General features: G+C 45.7%; 1 protein-coding gene, 1 long non-coding RNA gene and 1 pseudogene across 2 annotated transcripts in view; 1 reads left to right on the top strand and 2 right to left on the bottom strand.

Moving 5' to 3' along the window:
- The window catches only part of Tm9sf2 (transmembrane 9 superfamily member 2), a 52,428-nt gene extending 43,796 nt beyond the window's left edge, over positions 1–8,632 (bottom strand). Inside the window, 1 exon segment of the mRNA NM_001005554.1 lies at positions 8,297–8,632. Within this exon segment, the coding sequence (NP_001005554.1) occupies positions 8,297–8,467 (171 nt within the window). The 5' untranslated portion in view covers positions 8,468–8,632.
- A 159-nt stretch (positions 8,633–8,791) lies between these two features.
- Positions 8,792–11,701, top strand: LOC134482164 (uncharacterized). The gene is made up of 3 exons (XR_015639097.1): positions 8,792–9,028; positions 10,446–10,765; positions 10,961–11,701. It is a non-coding gene; the product is annotated as an uncharacterized LOC134482164 (long non-coding RNA).
- Positions 11,702–13,342: 1,641 nt separating this feature from the next.
- Positions 13,343–14,099, bottom strand: LOC148001164 (uncharacterized; annotated as a pseudogene).
- Positions 14,100–16,595: the final 2,496 nt, after the last annotated feature.

Here is a 16,595-nt window from a genome sequence, read left to right as displayed (position 1 = left end):
GGCGCAAGCCAAGCATCTGAGCACCAGGGCTTTGCTTAACCATGAGTATCTGCTTCAGTACATTGATCCCAAGTGTCAAGGGCAGCTTTATTTCCTAGACCTACTCGAGACCAGTACATGTTTACCTCAAGAAATCACTTTCAGGAGCTGTGCTGAGAACTGGTCCCTTTTCTGGTATTACATTTTCAAAACAGACAGAGAGAGAAAGAAAACGTATCCAAGAAGGAAATTGGGATCAAACATTTAAGCTTGCCTTATAAAGCACAGGTGGCTCTATTCTTGCATAAATAAATCTTCTATTAATCACTGAAAAATTTTTGTATAGCAGAGGTTTTTATCTAATTAGAATTCATGGGTATCCCTTCTAAATCCTTCATCCAAGAGCATGTTTTTATTTTCTGTTATAATCAGTCTCAGCTGTGGTCAGACCGTGTCTTAGTCAGGGTTTGTATTCCTGCACAAACATCATGACCAAGAAGCAAGCTGGGGAGGAAAGGGTTTACTCAGCTCACACTTCCACATTGCTGTTCATCACCAAAGGAAGTCAGGACTGGAACTCAAGCAGGTCAGGAAGCAGGAGCTGATGCAGAAGCCATGGAGGGATGTTTCTTACTGACTTGCTTCCCCTGGCTTGCTCAGCTTGCTCTCTTATAGAACCCAAGACCACCAGCCCAGGGACGACGGCACCACCTCCAGTGGGCTGGGTCCTTCCCTCTTGATCACTAGTTGAGAAAATGCCTTACAGCTGGGTCTCATGGACACATTTCCTCAACTGAGACTCCTTTCTCTGTGGTAACTTCAGCTTGTGTCAAGTTGGCACACAAACCAGCCAGTACAGACTGTTTTACTGCTTTAGACACAGGGGTCAAGCAGGTGCTTTGGGTTTCCTCCACGAATGAAAGTTCTCCGGCTTCTTTTATTCTGCTTTCTCTCACTGGCGTCCCATCTGCCCCACCTAACACCTACAATGAGGAAACGGCAATGAGAGAAGAGACAGGCTCTATACAAGGACAGTCATAAAGGGTCTAAAGTACGATAGAACAGATACAAAAGGGGAAAGCTATAGAAGATCCCACTGCCTAATTTAGAGACAGCTACAAAGAGATTGACTTGAGGAAGGCTTAATGCAGATATTATTTATATATATATATACCTTGTGAACATCCTTACCCTGTGCTCCTCTTTCAGGCCTGCTGACCAGTGGAGAATGGAAGGTCAGTAAGCTTTAGTGACTTGACTGTCTCAAGTTCACAGACACAGTAAGAGTTGAGCTAAGAAGCAGATGAGCTCAGGAGTCCTGGAGCCCACAGCTCTGGCTCCTCACTTACTTTCTGATGCACTGTGCATTTCCCTACTGTGCCACCTACCTTCTGGGAACCAGAACTTCAGAATTGATGTGTTAGTCCAAAAATATATATATATCTTAGTAGGAAGTTGTTAAATGGGAAGAACCCATGTTACAATAAAGGTGGGAGTGTTTTATTGCTCACAGAAGGTGATCTATTTATTCAGGGCTCTCTCCTCAACTTTAGACTGTATTGAAGAACAGGACATACACCTGACCACTGAGCCGGGTGTGATGGCCTACATTTGTGATCTAGCACTCAGGAGGGGAGAATCAGGAGGTCAAGGCCAGCCTCATACATTGGAATGAGGACAACCCGGACTATACAAGACCCTGTGTAAAAACACTTCCAATAGAAAAACAAAAATCTTCACATAGACAAGACACACCTTTGGTTTTTTTTTGGACTAACACATCAATTCTGAAGTTCTGGTTCCCAGAAGGTAGGTGGCACAGTAGGGAAATGCACAGTGCATCAGAAAGTAAGTGAGGAGCCAGAGCTGTGGGCTCCAGGACTCCTGAGCTCATCTGCTTCTTAGCTCAACTCTTACTGTCTCTGTGAACTTGAGACAGTCAAGTCACTAAAGCTTACTGACCTTCCATTCTCCACTGGTCAGCAGGCCTGAAAGAGGAGCACAGGGTAAGGATGTTCACAAGGTTCCTCCCTTTAGGGAGACTGAAGTTTCTTCTTCTTCGTTTCTCCACCTGTTCCTTTCCCCCCCCCTTCTCCCCCTCCTCTTCTTCTTTCTTAAAAAAAAAAAAAGTAGCCCTGGATGGTCTAGAACATGCTATGTAGGCAGAACAGGCAAGTTTCGAACTTAGAACTCTGCCTCTCCTCCCAAACACTGGGGTTAAAGCAGTACCCTCCATGCCCAGCTGCATACTTAATCTTAATGGCAACAGAGAAGTTCTGGTTGCCACAAGTAAGGTAGCCACAAGGAACTAGAAAACTGAGAAGCCTGCAAGGACGATTGGGAAGCAGGTTGTTTAAGGAACCTGGTATAAAGCTGGCAGTATAGGCCAGCCAGTGCCAACAGAAGTTGGGGTATTCTTACAGGTTTCCTCTGCTGTGATGTGTGGTGTACACACCTGTGACTTTGTTCCATGTGTCTAGTTATATACCTTTGGGCCGTTTATTTTCTGTGGTAAAGTGAGTCTTCTCAAAGCCAAACCTGAAACACCATCCTCTACACACTTCTAGGTTTACGGATGGCAAGAATCCATGCTTTTATTATAGAAAAAAACTATGAAGGTATGAAACTAAACACCAGTTAGCAAGTGTTAATCACTTATAAACACACTTATGCTGATTTTTCTTTTAGTACTTCATTATCTTCATACTATTTCCACAGCCAAACACAAAGTGTTAGAGACTCATTCACTCTGCATCTGTTCAGAGCAGCCCACAACTTGCTTTCTTAAGTCTGACTCAGTCCACGTTTGAAGGCAATTGCTCCTAAAATAACAGACACAATTTACAAAAAGTTTCTAAAAATAACTACCAAGAAAGGAAGGTGACTGTGTAAGCTGTCATTTTACCATGGTTGCCCAGCTAATGCATCTGAGCCTGGCTGTCTGTCATTAGCCACTAGAGGGTAGAGTTGGTCATTTTTCATTACAGCACAACAAAGACAATCTCAAATATAATCTCTCCCACACCCCCATGTATGTACGCATGCACACATGCCATGGTGTGCATGCGAAGGCCAAAGGACACCTTTTGTGGGTAGGTTCTCTCCATCATGAGGGTCCCAAAAACTGAACTCAGGTTGTCAACTTGTTGGCAAGTATCTTTTTTGTTCTGTTTTGTTTTGCTTTTTGAGACAGGGCTTCTCTAAGTTATCCTGGAGCTCACTCTGCAAATAACACTTGGCCTCAAACCTAGAGATCTGCCTGCCTCTGCCACCTAAGCACTGCGATTAAAGGCGCACAACCACCGAGCCCAACTGGTGGCAAGTATCTTTACCCACTGAACCATCCTGCCAGCCCCAGGAGAGAAAATCTTACTCTTTCCCATAAGAGTCTGATCTCTCAATCCTTCACCCAACTCTTCCCCAAGGCTTCTCCAGCTCCATCTAATGTTTGGCTGTGGGCTGATTTCTTTGCATTGGCTGTGCACTCAGAGGACAGTTATACTAGGCTCCTGTCTACAACCATAACAGAGTATCATTAATAGTATAAGGGATTGGTTTTTGACCATGGGATGGGTCTCAATTTGGTTGGCCATTTCTTCTGTCTCTGTCCGTGGACATCTTGTGTACAAGGTAGGTGAGTTGCTATCCCTTATCCTGCTGTTGGGAGTCCTGCTTGGCTAAAAAAAGTGGTCATTTCAGGATCCATATCCCCCACTGCTAGGACTTGAAGAAGACAGGGACTCCTCAGGAAGACTAACAGAGTCAACTAATCTGGACCCTTGGGGGCTCTCAGAGACTGAGCCACCAACCAAAGAACATACACAGGCTGGACCTATGTCCCCTGTACATATGTAGCAATGTGCAGCTTGGTCTTCATGCAGGTCCAACAACTAGAGCGGGGGCTGTCCCTAAATCTGCTGCCTGCCTGCAAGTGGATCCCATTCCCCTAACTGGGCCACCATGTCTGACATCAGAGGGAGAGGCTGCTCCTGGTCCTTCAGTGATTTGATGTTTTGGGGGTTGGGAGGTGGAAATACCCAGAGGGGCCTCCCCCTTCTCACAAGGGAGGAAGGAATGGAGGGAGGATCTGCGTGGGGTACTGGAAGGAGAGGAGGGGCTGGTATTGGGATATAAAGTAATTAAGTTTTTAAGAATGTGACCTCTATATTATGCAGCAAAAAAGTATCCGATGGGGGGGGGGGGGAAAGTATCCAATGTGTTGAGAGCATGTGCTCTTTTAGTTCTTATCTGAATTGATATTGAGGAACCAAATACTTAACAGTTAATACGTAACAGCATGAAGGTGAACTGTCACTATTCTCAATCATTTGACACGACAAAGCCACTCACTCAGTCCAAAACTAACCAGCACACAGCAGCTAACTGAAGGAGTCACAACCTTTATACCAAATGGAGCTGTGCAGACCTACAAACTCTGTTTTCAGGAATGGGGGTGTAGCTCAGTATAGCATGTGCCTAGCATATCCAAATCCCTGGGTTCAATCTCTAACACTGCAAAAATAAAAGGGTATCAGCTATTATCATAGTTCCTAAATGTACAATTCAATGGAACCTAGCAGCCGCATACTCCTGTAATCTCAACAGTAGGGAGGCTAAAGGAGCACCATTCTGTACTTGAGATCAGGAGTCTAAGACCCTCATCTCAACAATGCAAATACAAGCAACTGGGAAGCAGACACGAGTACTGGGGTGCTGCTCAAGCAGAGGACTTGAGTGTGGTTCCCAGCACCCATGTCAGAGGTCACAACCATCACCGCTGACTCTGGCTCTTGTGGGATCTGAGTCCTGCACTCCTCAGGCATGTGCTCACTCGCTCGCTTGCTCATTCGTTCATTCACTCACTCACTCGCTCGCTCTCACGCACGCACATGTGCAATGACTAAGCAGTTAAGACCCCTGGCTTTTCTTGCAAAGGATCCAGGTTCTATCCAGCATCCACATGGCTCTAACAAGTGTCTGTAATTCCAGTTCCAAGATACTCAGTGTGAACAACGTGGGCACAAAGCACAAACATGACACACAACACAAATGCGTGTAAAACACTAATACTCAGAAAATAAAATGACATTTAAGAATATACAAATAGGAGCTGAAAAGGTGGCTCAGTCATTAACAGCCAGGACTGCTCTTCTAAAGGACCTGAGTTCAATTCCCAACATCTACATATCTGGCAGCTACAACCCCCTGTAACTCCAGCTGCAGGAGGCCAGAATCTAACACTGCTGGCCTCCGTGGGCATCCACACCCATATGCATCTACATAGACACACATAATCAAAATAAATCTTTAAAAAGAATGCATAAGCCCTTGGTCCTGCCAAGACTGAACCCCCAGTGAATGTGATTGTTGGGGGGAGGGCGGTAATGGGGGGAGGATGGGAAGGGGAACAACCATATAGAAGGGGAGTCGGAGGGGTTAAGGGGATGCTGGCCTGGAAACCGGGAAAGGGAATAACAATTGAAATGTAAATAAATACCCAATTTAATAAAGATGGAGGAGAAAAAAAGAAGAATGCACAAATAAGTCCTGACTACAACAGAGAAATACCAAACCCAACCTAAGTGCCCACCAAGCATAAATGGTTAGACAAGCCCACAAACAGCAGGGTATTAAGAATAAAACATTCCCATCTCTAACAAACAAAAAAAATGGACATTCCATGACTACACAGATATTTAAATGTATGCACATGTAATGGTATTATGTTAAAAAAAGTAAACCTCAAAATTCATTTATGAAGGCTAAGATCATAAATCAGAAGTCAGAAGAACATAAATAGGATTTTAGGCTCAATGGACTCATATTTCTCTGTTATGAAATTAAACATAAAACTTTGTTGTTGCTACTGTTTTTGAGACAAGGTCTCTCTACATAGCACTGTCTTAGAGCTAATTATGTAGATCAGGGGCCACAAACTACAGAGATGAACCTGCCCCTGTCTCTGAGTGCTGGGATTAAAGGTGTGCCCAGACACCAAAGGCTTATACAACAAGGAAACAAGCAGCCACATCATCAGTCCACCATACTGCGCTGACGACGGATGCACGGATGAGGACTTCACAGTTGAGCCTGCACTGCACACATTACATTGAGCTACACCTGCTTCAGTGTGCACTCAAGCAGTACAAAGCAGTCTCTTCTAGGAAACCCAAAATCCTTTCAGGGAGAGCACGTAAGAAGCAAATATGACTATCCTGTACCACAGTGATGGGAAGAGCCGGAAATCACAGCGGCAGCATCGAGGGCCCCTCAGCTCACTTCTGCCTTAGGACACACGAGTGCCATCCTTATGTCCTCCTGCCCCAGCTCCTGTACTCACGCAGTAGGCCCTCAGGTACTGGTCCTGTGGAGGAAAGCCTTGTAGGGATAGCCAAGTCCTGGGGCGGAGTTCTCACCAATGGTTTAGTGTTCTCAACAGATGGGCTAAAGAAGCTCTTTCATCCCTTCCACCACATGAAGACCACACATGGGGACCAGGAAGAAAGTGAACCCCCACCAGACCCTGAGTCTGTGGGCACCTAAAACTTTGATTCCTCAGCCTCCCAAACTGTGAGGTAAATTTCTGTTTGGAAAAGAGGGAAGGAGTGTTTGAAAACAGTTACCATTCTGACTATGGTCATAAAAATTTAAACTGTCTACTGAGCAGAATACCTACTGAGAGAAAAGGGAAGATGGTTAAGTCTCCACACCAGCTAGTTAAATTAGAGATCAGAGACACGCCCCTCTTACTGCTGGCTAATGAGTAGCTGAGAACAAAGTCAGAAATCCAACATCCAGAAATATGATCTGTCTTGCCCATTTCATCCCTACACCTCTCTAGGTTAAAAACCTCAAAGGACCAGAAATTTCAAAGACACTTAAAGATCTTGTGAGACAACACAAATCACCTAGCTTGCAGACCACCTACAAATCCACTCATATTCATCTCCAAAGTCTTTGTCCAAATGCTACTTCTCTGCTGCCTCCCCAGAAGACTCCAATTCACAAATGTTTCATCTACGCTCTCTAGGTATGTGGACCATACCTTTCATAACGTCAGATTTTATAAATAAGCCTCTGTTCTCCAGTGGTTCACAGTCACTGTTCGTTTAAAGACTCGTTTATAAAAGTTGGCTACTGAAATATTTAACGGAAAAATCCAGTGCGCCTGTAAGACTGGATCTCACTTTAGGTCTCAACTCTCCAGAAGTAAGCAGAAGTCCCTGCTTTTCGGGGTACTGCAGTTAATGGACTGTGAGTCTGGGTGAATCTTACAGATTGGTAGGCATCATTGGACACTGTAGCATTACCGAGTTATAGATACATGTTTCTTTTTACAACAGTAGTGACCACGTCAACGCCACACAGGATAGCCTACAAACCTAAAGAGAAGCTGCAAAATGCCAGGAAAACTTTAATAGCCTCCGTAATACTCTAAGACGACCTCAAAATTCACAACTGTGGTATAGCTAAGAGTCATAAAATTAACACCAGCTTGAAAAATTTAGTAAATAAGCCTATTTTATAGTGTTTTAAACGTTTTAACTACTATTTGAAGCGTTAAAATTAACGGTTTCAGAGAGACCCTCATCCTCCAACTGATTGGTTTTTAGTAACTTCACGAAGTAATGGTGTATTATTAGGCTCTACACCTTATAACCTAAAAGCTGCTATCAGCTGGTAAACTGAAAAACTTGTGGGCGGATGTCCTACGAAACCAACATTTTCAAGATCAGTTCTTTCTCCCTCTGTATACTTCCTTTTAAGTGTTTAAAGCTATCTCGGAGAAACTCATTTGGGGGTCTCTTAAATTTTTTATAGTTAAAAAACAATTTAACAGTCAGGGATTAAGAGTATTGTCAACTGGTCTTTACTTATGCAGTTTTTAATGAGGGTTAGAATGTGTCATAACCCACAGGTTAAGTAATCAACTAGTAATCTTGAAGTTCTATTTCAAAGTCCTAGAGAGAATAAGCCGTCGTAACCAGGAGTTCCAGTAAAGTGCAATGAAACAGGGAGCTATAAAATTAAGTTACTTGAAGTTGTCGTTCGGCTGGGAGCGCCCCGTGTGGGCAGCAGGTCACACCGTACCTGCTTGCAGGCCAGTCCAAGGGCGCTCCGAAAGCTTCCGGGGTCCGGGCAAGGCACATCGAGCTGTAAGTGCGAGCCCGCAGGGACAGCCAGAGTGCTCAGAGAGCCCAGTGCCGGCAGGACCCCCGCCCGGCACGGCTCGGGAATCCCACCCCACCTACAGCTACGCCCCCTCCCGCTTCCAGACCCCGCTCCGGTCCCGGGCAGCTCGACAGGTCTCCCCCACCTTGCACTCGTTGCTCTTCTTCTCTTCGGTGCAGAAATTGACCGGAGCCAGGCCAGGCAGGTAGAAGGCGCTGCCCCGGCGCGGGCCTGGGACCGTCCCTAGCAAGAGCAGCGACAGCAGCAACAACCGCGGGCCTCGCGCTGGCAGCGACGCGGGCGGCCTGGAGCTCATGCCGGCGGCTGTGAAAGGAGGGCGGCCGAGCCGAGGGGACGACGAGGGAGGAGGGGCGGGGGCCTCGGAGATCACCTCAAGGCCCGAGCGCAGAGAAGGCCGGCCCGCAACGGCTAGTTCCGGTTACGCTAGGAGACACCACCGGCCCCGCGACAGAAACCGAAGCGGGCCTCCACGGAGCATGCGCGGCACCGCATGCACATGCTCAGTGCGGGCGCCGCAAGCGCAGCGGGCTGTTTCCGGGCGGGGCGGAAAGGAGATCCGCGTTCCGGGTTTTCAGCTCTCCGGCTGGGTGACTTCCGCCTGTGAGTTCCCAGGACCCACAGTCCGGTTCCACATTCCACCGTGGCGCTTCTGAGTGCGGCGCTTCTCAGGCGCACCTCTTTTCTGTCCTCTGTAACCTCCTCACACAAGCCATTCAGCTCAGGACTGACGAACCAAGTACTTGCTGATGGAGACCGAGTTGGTCGATGAGGGAGAGCTCAGGGGTCACCTATTTGGGGCCAGGATAAAGGAACAAATGGAAAGAAGGATTCGTAAATCTTGAAACAGCTCTTAGAGGTATTTTCAGGGATAATTCGTAAGCATCGGAAATGGTGGGGCATTCTTGTGTGGGACAAGTGTGTGAACATAAGAAACATATCTTTCAGAGCGTCAAAATGAGATAAGTGGGAGCAGGTAATGAATATAAAGTAGCATTGGCATGTTCCAATGAAGATAAGGGAGCTTAATTAGCAAAGCAGTCATGTCAAGGAAGATTAGTACGGCATCATTACTTTTCAACAAGTTGCATAGCTTTTCCCATTGATGAAAAAAAATAAAGTTTAGCATAAAAAGCCCATGGAGTTTTAGACTTCAACTGAACTCTTACCCCAAAGTGCATCATCTTATACTATAAAACAAGCACTAACAGTCCTGGATGGCTGTAACCCCCAAATTCAAGAATGGGCAAATGCAGAAAATAGGTAAATTCAACAAAGTTTGGAGTCTCATATGCCATCAAGTCTTCTGGGTGCTCATGTATTTCCCCCAAAGAAGGTTTATAACTAACCAGATTTTCAATGGCTCTAGCACCTGGGAAAAGAGCTCCTGACATAACCAGGAAAAGCAAACATCAAAGGTAATTTGTACTGGCTGAGAGCCCTGGCTTTGGAACACAGTGATCTAGCTATGAGCCCCTGGGCATGGGTTCATTACAGGAGAAATGAAAGAACAAAAGGAATGCTCACCCTCCAAGAGTGGTAAAGATTAAATTAAAAACAAAAACAAAAAAATATGTGCTGTAGTAGTTGTCCCAGGCGGCGCTGACCACGTTCATAACAAGAGGAGCAGTGTTCACACACACCCTCTCAAATGCGTGGACATACTGAACTTTGGCCTAGGCCTTGTCAACTCCCTTTTTTGAAACAGGAAGCAGCTGTTGTCTCCAAATAGAAAAAATGACTAACACCCTCACCCCTTACCTATTTTTCTGATACTACCAAACTTGACCTTCACTATGAAGCTCCTGCCCCAACCTTGCCATTACTTTTTCCACCTCTGACAACACCTTTGCCTCAAACCTGTCTATAGCTGGCATGCTGCTCACTGTGCCACAGAATTATAGACTGAGTCCTTTTGGTGGTCTCTAAGCTCCTAACTACCACGCTAAGGCAGTCTGATGGTCTCCCCGGCTTCTACTTGTGCTAAGAGGGATAATGTAGAATGTAGGTGTCCCCCATTTCCACCGGTGCCCCACGGAATTTCGGAAACGATCATGTTTATTGTTCGCTGTCTCACTTCCCAAGGCTGCACCAGCCTGGTCTCTGCATCTTCCACCTCTATAACCGAGCCAGGAGAAGCAAGGGCGAAGCAAACTAGAAGGTGCTCGGCCCTGGTCGCCGGAGGACACAGATTCTAGACCTGAATTTAGGATCGCAGACTTCCGGCGCTAACGCCCGAGAGTTACCAGTTGCATTTAACCCGTCCTCTTTCACAGACCACCACAAGCTTAAGACCGAGAATCACTTCCCAGGGTGGCCTGGGATACTCAGTAACGAGCCCTCGGCGACCTGGACCTTCTTGCCTCCAGCCCCCGCCAGCCTCAACACTCTGGGTAAAGTAAATTAAAAACCCGGACAACCGGAGTCTGTGAGAATGAAAACGACATCGGGATTCCAGACAGCTGACTCGCCCAGAGCTCGGACGGGACCTACGCAGGGCGGGTACGCCAACTCCTACAACGACACGTCACCGTGCTTGGCCGCTTCTTGGTTGGTGGGCGGGGCGACATCTACTTCCGGATCCGGCCTCTTCTGGGTAACGCCTCACCTGCGGTTCCCTAGGTTACCCGATGGCGGGGCGGGGCGGGGCGGGGCTAGGCGAGAGGGGCGGAGCGAAGAGATCCAGAGTTGAGGAGATAGCTCCTGGTTGGTGGGCGTCGTTAAGTGGAAGCGCATCCAGAGACTTCTCGCAACTAGGAAAAAGGGAAATTTCCTCTGCGTTCTCACACAGGTGATGATGCAACTTTCTTCAGACTACTGATAACTCTGGCAGGAGCAAAACCTGAGGGAAGGGATTTTTCCTATGCTGCAGACTGCATTTAACAATTCGGAGAAGCTGAGGAAAGGGAAAGGTTTTTATTTTGTGTTTTGTTTCCTTAATTAATAATGGATATGGATAATGAAAAGGGTCTGAGAGGGATGAGCGATGGCTGCACAATTCAATATACTCTGATCTTTATACTCAAAATAGTTAAGATGATAAATTTTATGTTTGGTTTGTCACAGTTAAAATCCAGAATTCTTTTCTCCCCACTCTTTTCTGCTGAAATAATTTAGACATCCGCTTTTCTGAGTTTCTCACATTGTATGAATGAGATGGCCAGATTTAACAAACAAATATACAGATAACCATTTTAAATGTTTTCATTTCAGATGCTCATTCAAATATTACACAGAAAATACATATTGGCCACCTTACACATGTGTCGAGAGTAAACTGATAGGAAAGTGCCTTATATTTGAAAAAAGTAGGCATTGTATTTTACCAGATAGATAGATAGATAGATAGATAGATAGATAGATAGATAGATAGATGTAAATGAAAGTCTTCAAGATTTTTCTAGAAGGGAAAAAAAAATCCAGATCTTCATTTTCTGACAGAGTATGTCGCCAAAACAGGTCAGACTATCACACCCAAAATATGCCATTTGGGTGTAAAAGACAATTCTGGATTAAAGGCAACAGAAAACTAGTGTGCACAAGATTGTTCTCTTTTCTGTCTAAACAGCATAGAGATTTGCCTTTATGGAAGCAGGGGTAGAGCCTGGTGGGCTAGACCTGCAACCCCATCTACCACGGTGGGGGGGTGAGGGGGAGGTGTTGAAACAAGGATCTGCCTGAGGTTCAAGACCTGCCTGAGCTGCAGAGCCCTGAGTTTGAGAGCAGATTGGGAAACATAATGAAACTGTGTCTCAAGAAGTGCAAAAAAAAGGGGGGGGGTGGCCTTAGTGGTATAGTGCTAGCCTAGATGTGTTAGGTCCTAGTTTCAACCCACAGAACAGTAACACACATACACACACACACACACACACACACACACACACACACAGAGTAGAAAGCAAGAGATGATTATTTGCCCAATAGAATCAGAACCCTCCCCTCCAACCAATAAGACTTGAGACAATACTAAGAAAAAATTTATAATAATTAATTAATAATTATAATAAATAATTAAATAATTAATATATTAATAATTTATAATAATTTTATAATAATTTAGCAATCAACTCTAGTCTGCCACATTTCCTCATTGATGCCCTAATGGATTGCCTATGAATCAAAACCTGTTTTAACTAGTCACCTCTATACAATGTGTTGCTTCTTTTTGGGGGGGAGGGGAAGTCTCTTTTTTATTCATGAAAATAGTCATTTCACTCAACAGGGTCTTACAAACATCAATTATATACAGTGTATAGCTTTAGCAAAATAGCAAATCAATGACAACAAAAGCAATAACATTGATTAAAACCTTGAAACAAAACAAATGAAAACCCCAAAGAAAACAATATCCAAGCTAGAAAATTGATTTTTAAAAATGATTAAAATTTGTCTGATTGTAACAAGACCTACATCTTTGGCTGGTCTTGGGTACAGATTGTAATAGCCTATCAAGTCAAGTGTGGCCATACCTTTAGGGTGTTTGAAGATCAAGCCCTCCTGGGGCCAAGGATGAGACAGTTTCAGGCTTTTATTCAAAGTCTTATTAATTCACTTTATTCATTTCTACTAAAGTAACCCTGACGGTCCTTCAGGACAGCGCTAATCTACAGTCTCAGACTCCTGGCTACTAGCAGCTCTGGTCCTGTCCCTGCAACTCTCTGAAGCCCTCCCCAGTACATCCTCACAAGACGGGAATCCCAGTCTCTGTGGGGAATAATCTCCCAGTGCTACCTGTGTGACAGCATTTCCTCTGCTCAAACCTTTCCATCCAAAGGAGATAAATGTCTGAAGTTCATCTGCTTGATATGGAAAAAATCTGCCTGCCTAACTCAGACATTCTCTATAAATCCTTTCTCAGTTCAGGCTGTGAAACAGTGAAATCCAATTATTATTATTATTTTTTTTGACAGTCAAGTGACTGCCATGAGAGACGGACAGTCATCCTCAGGGCAGTACACTCTTGAGCAACTCTTGTGTGTGACACAGAGTCGGCTTCAGCACTGACTGAGAGCCCTATGCTATGGGTGTGGTTGATACCCGACTCACTGTTGAGCTCTCAGCTGTAAGGAGGCGCCTTTTTTGAGAAGGCCTTGATCCTAAATTGAAGACTATCATGAATTCAAGTTGCCAGTGTTCTTCATTGCCCTCTGGTCTCTCAGAGGTGCTGACGTGCTTATCGCTCCTTATGCAGCACTTCTGTCTGCAGGAGGCTGGTCTGTGCCTGTTTTGGGTTCATGCTGGACTCTTTCACACCCGTGTCCTTTGTGGACTGTGGCAGCCACAGTTAAAGAGTGGGCAGCAGGTGAAGTGACATCTTCTTCAGAGGAGAGCACAGGTCCCGGAAGTGGTCCTGTCCTCAGCCAGGTGCTACTGGAGCAGCAGCTCCTCCCAGAGGCCTCCCGCTTCCTCCTCCAGCTGTAGCCATTAGCTCTCCCTCTGCTTCTGAACGTGGCCTCTACCTCTGTCATGGTCTGGGCCAGACTCTGTTGTCATAGGGCGAGCAGCCCCTGGCGGTAAGGTTCCATAGTATCCTCCGACCTCTTCTCTCCCGGACTCATTTGGCGGGGCTCAGCGCTGACAGATGGCTCCAGGGATACCAGAAGCAACCAGGCTGTTTTCTGCCTAGCTTGGCAGTGACCTGGGGTGAGGGCAGCAGTGAGACGCTAAGGCCCACTGGCCAGGGCCAGCAGGCCTGGGGCTGAAACGTTTGGTTGACTCTTATAGGCTGCATCTTGGGTTCCAGGACATAGCCCATTTGGCTGCAGCCCCAAGGAGACTGAAGAAAGAAGAAAAGGTGTAGGGGGTGGGGGGTGGAGTTGGGGATGGCTGGCCTAAAGGAGCTTCCACTCAGCCTCTGAGCAACCTGCTGGCCTGCAAACTGCATTTGCTGCTGAGGGAGTCTGGCTGAGAGCCCAAGGCTATGCCAACTCATCACCTCAGCCAACACAACTGCAGCCAGCACCTACCTCTCTGCTCACTGGCCACCGTTCTGGCTGGAGGCTAAGGCATTAGATTCAGGAGACAAGTCATGGCCCCTGACCCTGACCCTGACCCATCTAAGGCCCTCCCGGCGTCCCAGGAAGCTGGAGAGTTCGCTGCTTGGAGGAGCAGGTGATGACCAACGGATTGCTTCTTCTTAAAACAGTAAACATTCCTGAAAGAACAACTGCTTCGTTTGGTTTTAATTTTTCTGTGGAACCCCATACACATAAAAACATGGATAAATATCTTTTTCTGTCAATTTGTTAATTATTGTTGATTAATTATAGACTCCAAATATAGAAAGGATAACGAGGACAAAATCCATTCTCTACAGTGTAACTGGCCCAGAACAAATAAGCTATAAACACTGCCTAAAGAGGTTAGAGTCAAGTTTTGAACTCTTGAGTTTTAAGTTAAAGAATAGTGCAGGTGTGGTGGCACACACCTTTAATCCCAACGCATGGGAGTCAGAGCCAGGCAGATCTCTAAGTTTAGGCCAGCCTGGTCTACTTTATATCTAGCTAGACCACGTCTCAAAACAAGAGAGATCAAGATGGTCCTAGCGTCAGTGCTGTTTCCCATTGCTGTGACAAGATTCCTGGGGGAAACAGCTTGATGCAGGGCAGGTTTGTTCTGGTTTACGCTCTCATAGATTTCAATCCATGATCAGCTGGCTCCATTGGTTTTGGCATGGCAGAAGGTTGGTGAAACATAGCAGCAAGGAAGGAGGAAGGAAGAAAGCAGGAGACAGAAGAGGGACATCAGGAAAAGATACAGCTCCCAGAAACACTCACTGAGACCTACGTCCTCTAAATAGGCTCCGCCCAGAAACGCTCACTGAGACCTACGTCCTCTAAATAGGCTCCACCTCCAAAGGGTTCAACGACTCCCAGTGATGCTGTCAAATTACCCATCACCCTAGATCCGTTCAGTGTTGAGGGACACACAAGGAACGGCTTTTGCAAGCCAGAACACGATTCAGATTGCAGGTTAAGGACCACGTGGCTAGGATGTAGGCAGCCACGGAGGGTTAGAATAGATAAATATCTGCCCAGCACAGTGCCTGCAGCTTACTAATATATTTATTAGGTCTCCAAGTTGTTTATTTGGGAGCTAAAGCGGGCTAGAGCAGGCGTAGAAACTCTGTCATTACTTGGGAGCAAAGGGGCGAAGAAAAGCTCCCAGGAATTACATTTACAGTGGAGACCTCTCACTGTCCAATTACCTACCTCAGTGATTGGACTCACTGAGTCTCCAACACACCAGGCTTTAAGGTGCTTTAAATCTGAACCACAGCACTCCCCAAACGGATTTTGTGGCCATTTGAATGAGAATGGTCCCCAATAGGCACATGCATTTGAATACTTGATCCCCAATTAATAGAACTGTTTGGGAAGGATTTGGAGGTGTGGCCTTGTTGGAAGAGCTTTGTCTGTCGCTGGCGGTGGGCTCTGAGGTTTCAAAGGCCACTCCTTCCCGGTTAACTCTTCCTCTCTCTGCCTCTTAATTGTTCATAAGGATGTGAGGGCTCTACTATGCAGCCTACCTGCTGCATGCTCCACACCACGATAGTCATGAGCTAACTCTGAACTGAATGAGCTCCAAATTGAACGCTTTCTTTTCTAAGTTCCCTTGGTCATGGTGTCTCTCCCCAGCAATAGAAAAGCAATTCAGTGGCTTATGAGGCAGGACTTACAGAAAGGGATAATTTGGTCAGCATCACCTACAAATATTATTTGATCAAACTAACTTAAAAAAAGAGAGAGACAGTTGTCTTTCATCTTTTCAAACAAAGAACAAAAAAAAAAATCCTTGACTGATCTGTGCACCCTATACATTCCATAAAAATGTCTTTATAGAACTAAATATTGGTTGTAAGGTTTATATATTACAGAATGAAAGGCCAAGAGGGCAGCCCTGACAGGATTCACCCTTGGAAATGCTAAGACAATGAAGCATGCTGTTTCAGCTCTCTAATCGGTCCTGCCTCAAACTGGCGCTGTTTCCAGAGACTTGCTTCCTGAACAGCTTCAGGAAAGACAGCTAATCCCAGATGACCTAAGTTCATCCAGCCTTTCAAACTGTTCCAGTCAGGACTTCAGGTAGGCCCTCGACTTTCTCAACACAGAGACTGAACAACAAATGATGCCAGCTAGCTTTCTTTTCAGATAACCATTTCCCAACTTCCTTTGGGGCCTTCGAACAGGAACTCCTCTCTCTTTAGAATTGCAAGAAGCAATTCTAAAGAGACTGTTGTCCCAGTCCCTTAAGTTGGGGTGGACAGTTTTGGTCATTTTATGAACTATATAGATATGTTGTCATTTTAAGGGATGATTTGCAAATAATTAAAGTCTTTGACATGAGGAAACCGGGGAGCTTAACCTTAGGGGCTTCTATCTCTCCTCTTTTTTTCGTCTTATCCTTTCTTAAGTAAAGGGAAGGGG

This window comes from Rattus norvegicus, chromosome 15 (genome assembly GCF_021556685.1).
Source record: "Rattus norvegicus strain SHRSP/BbbUtx chromosome 15, alternate assembly SHRSP_T2T, whole genome shotgun sequence".
NCBI lineage: Eukaryota > Metazoa > Chordata > Mammalia > Rodentia > Muridae > Rattus > Rattus norvegicus.
Note: the sequence above shows the minus strand (reverse complement) of the source record. Positions and strands in the feature narration are given on the sequence as shown.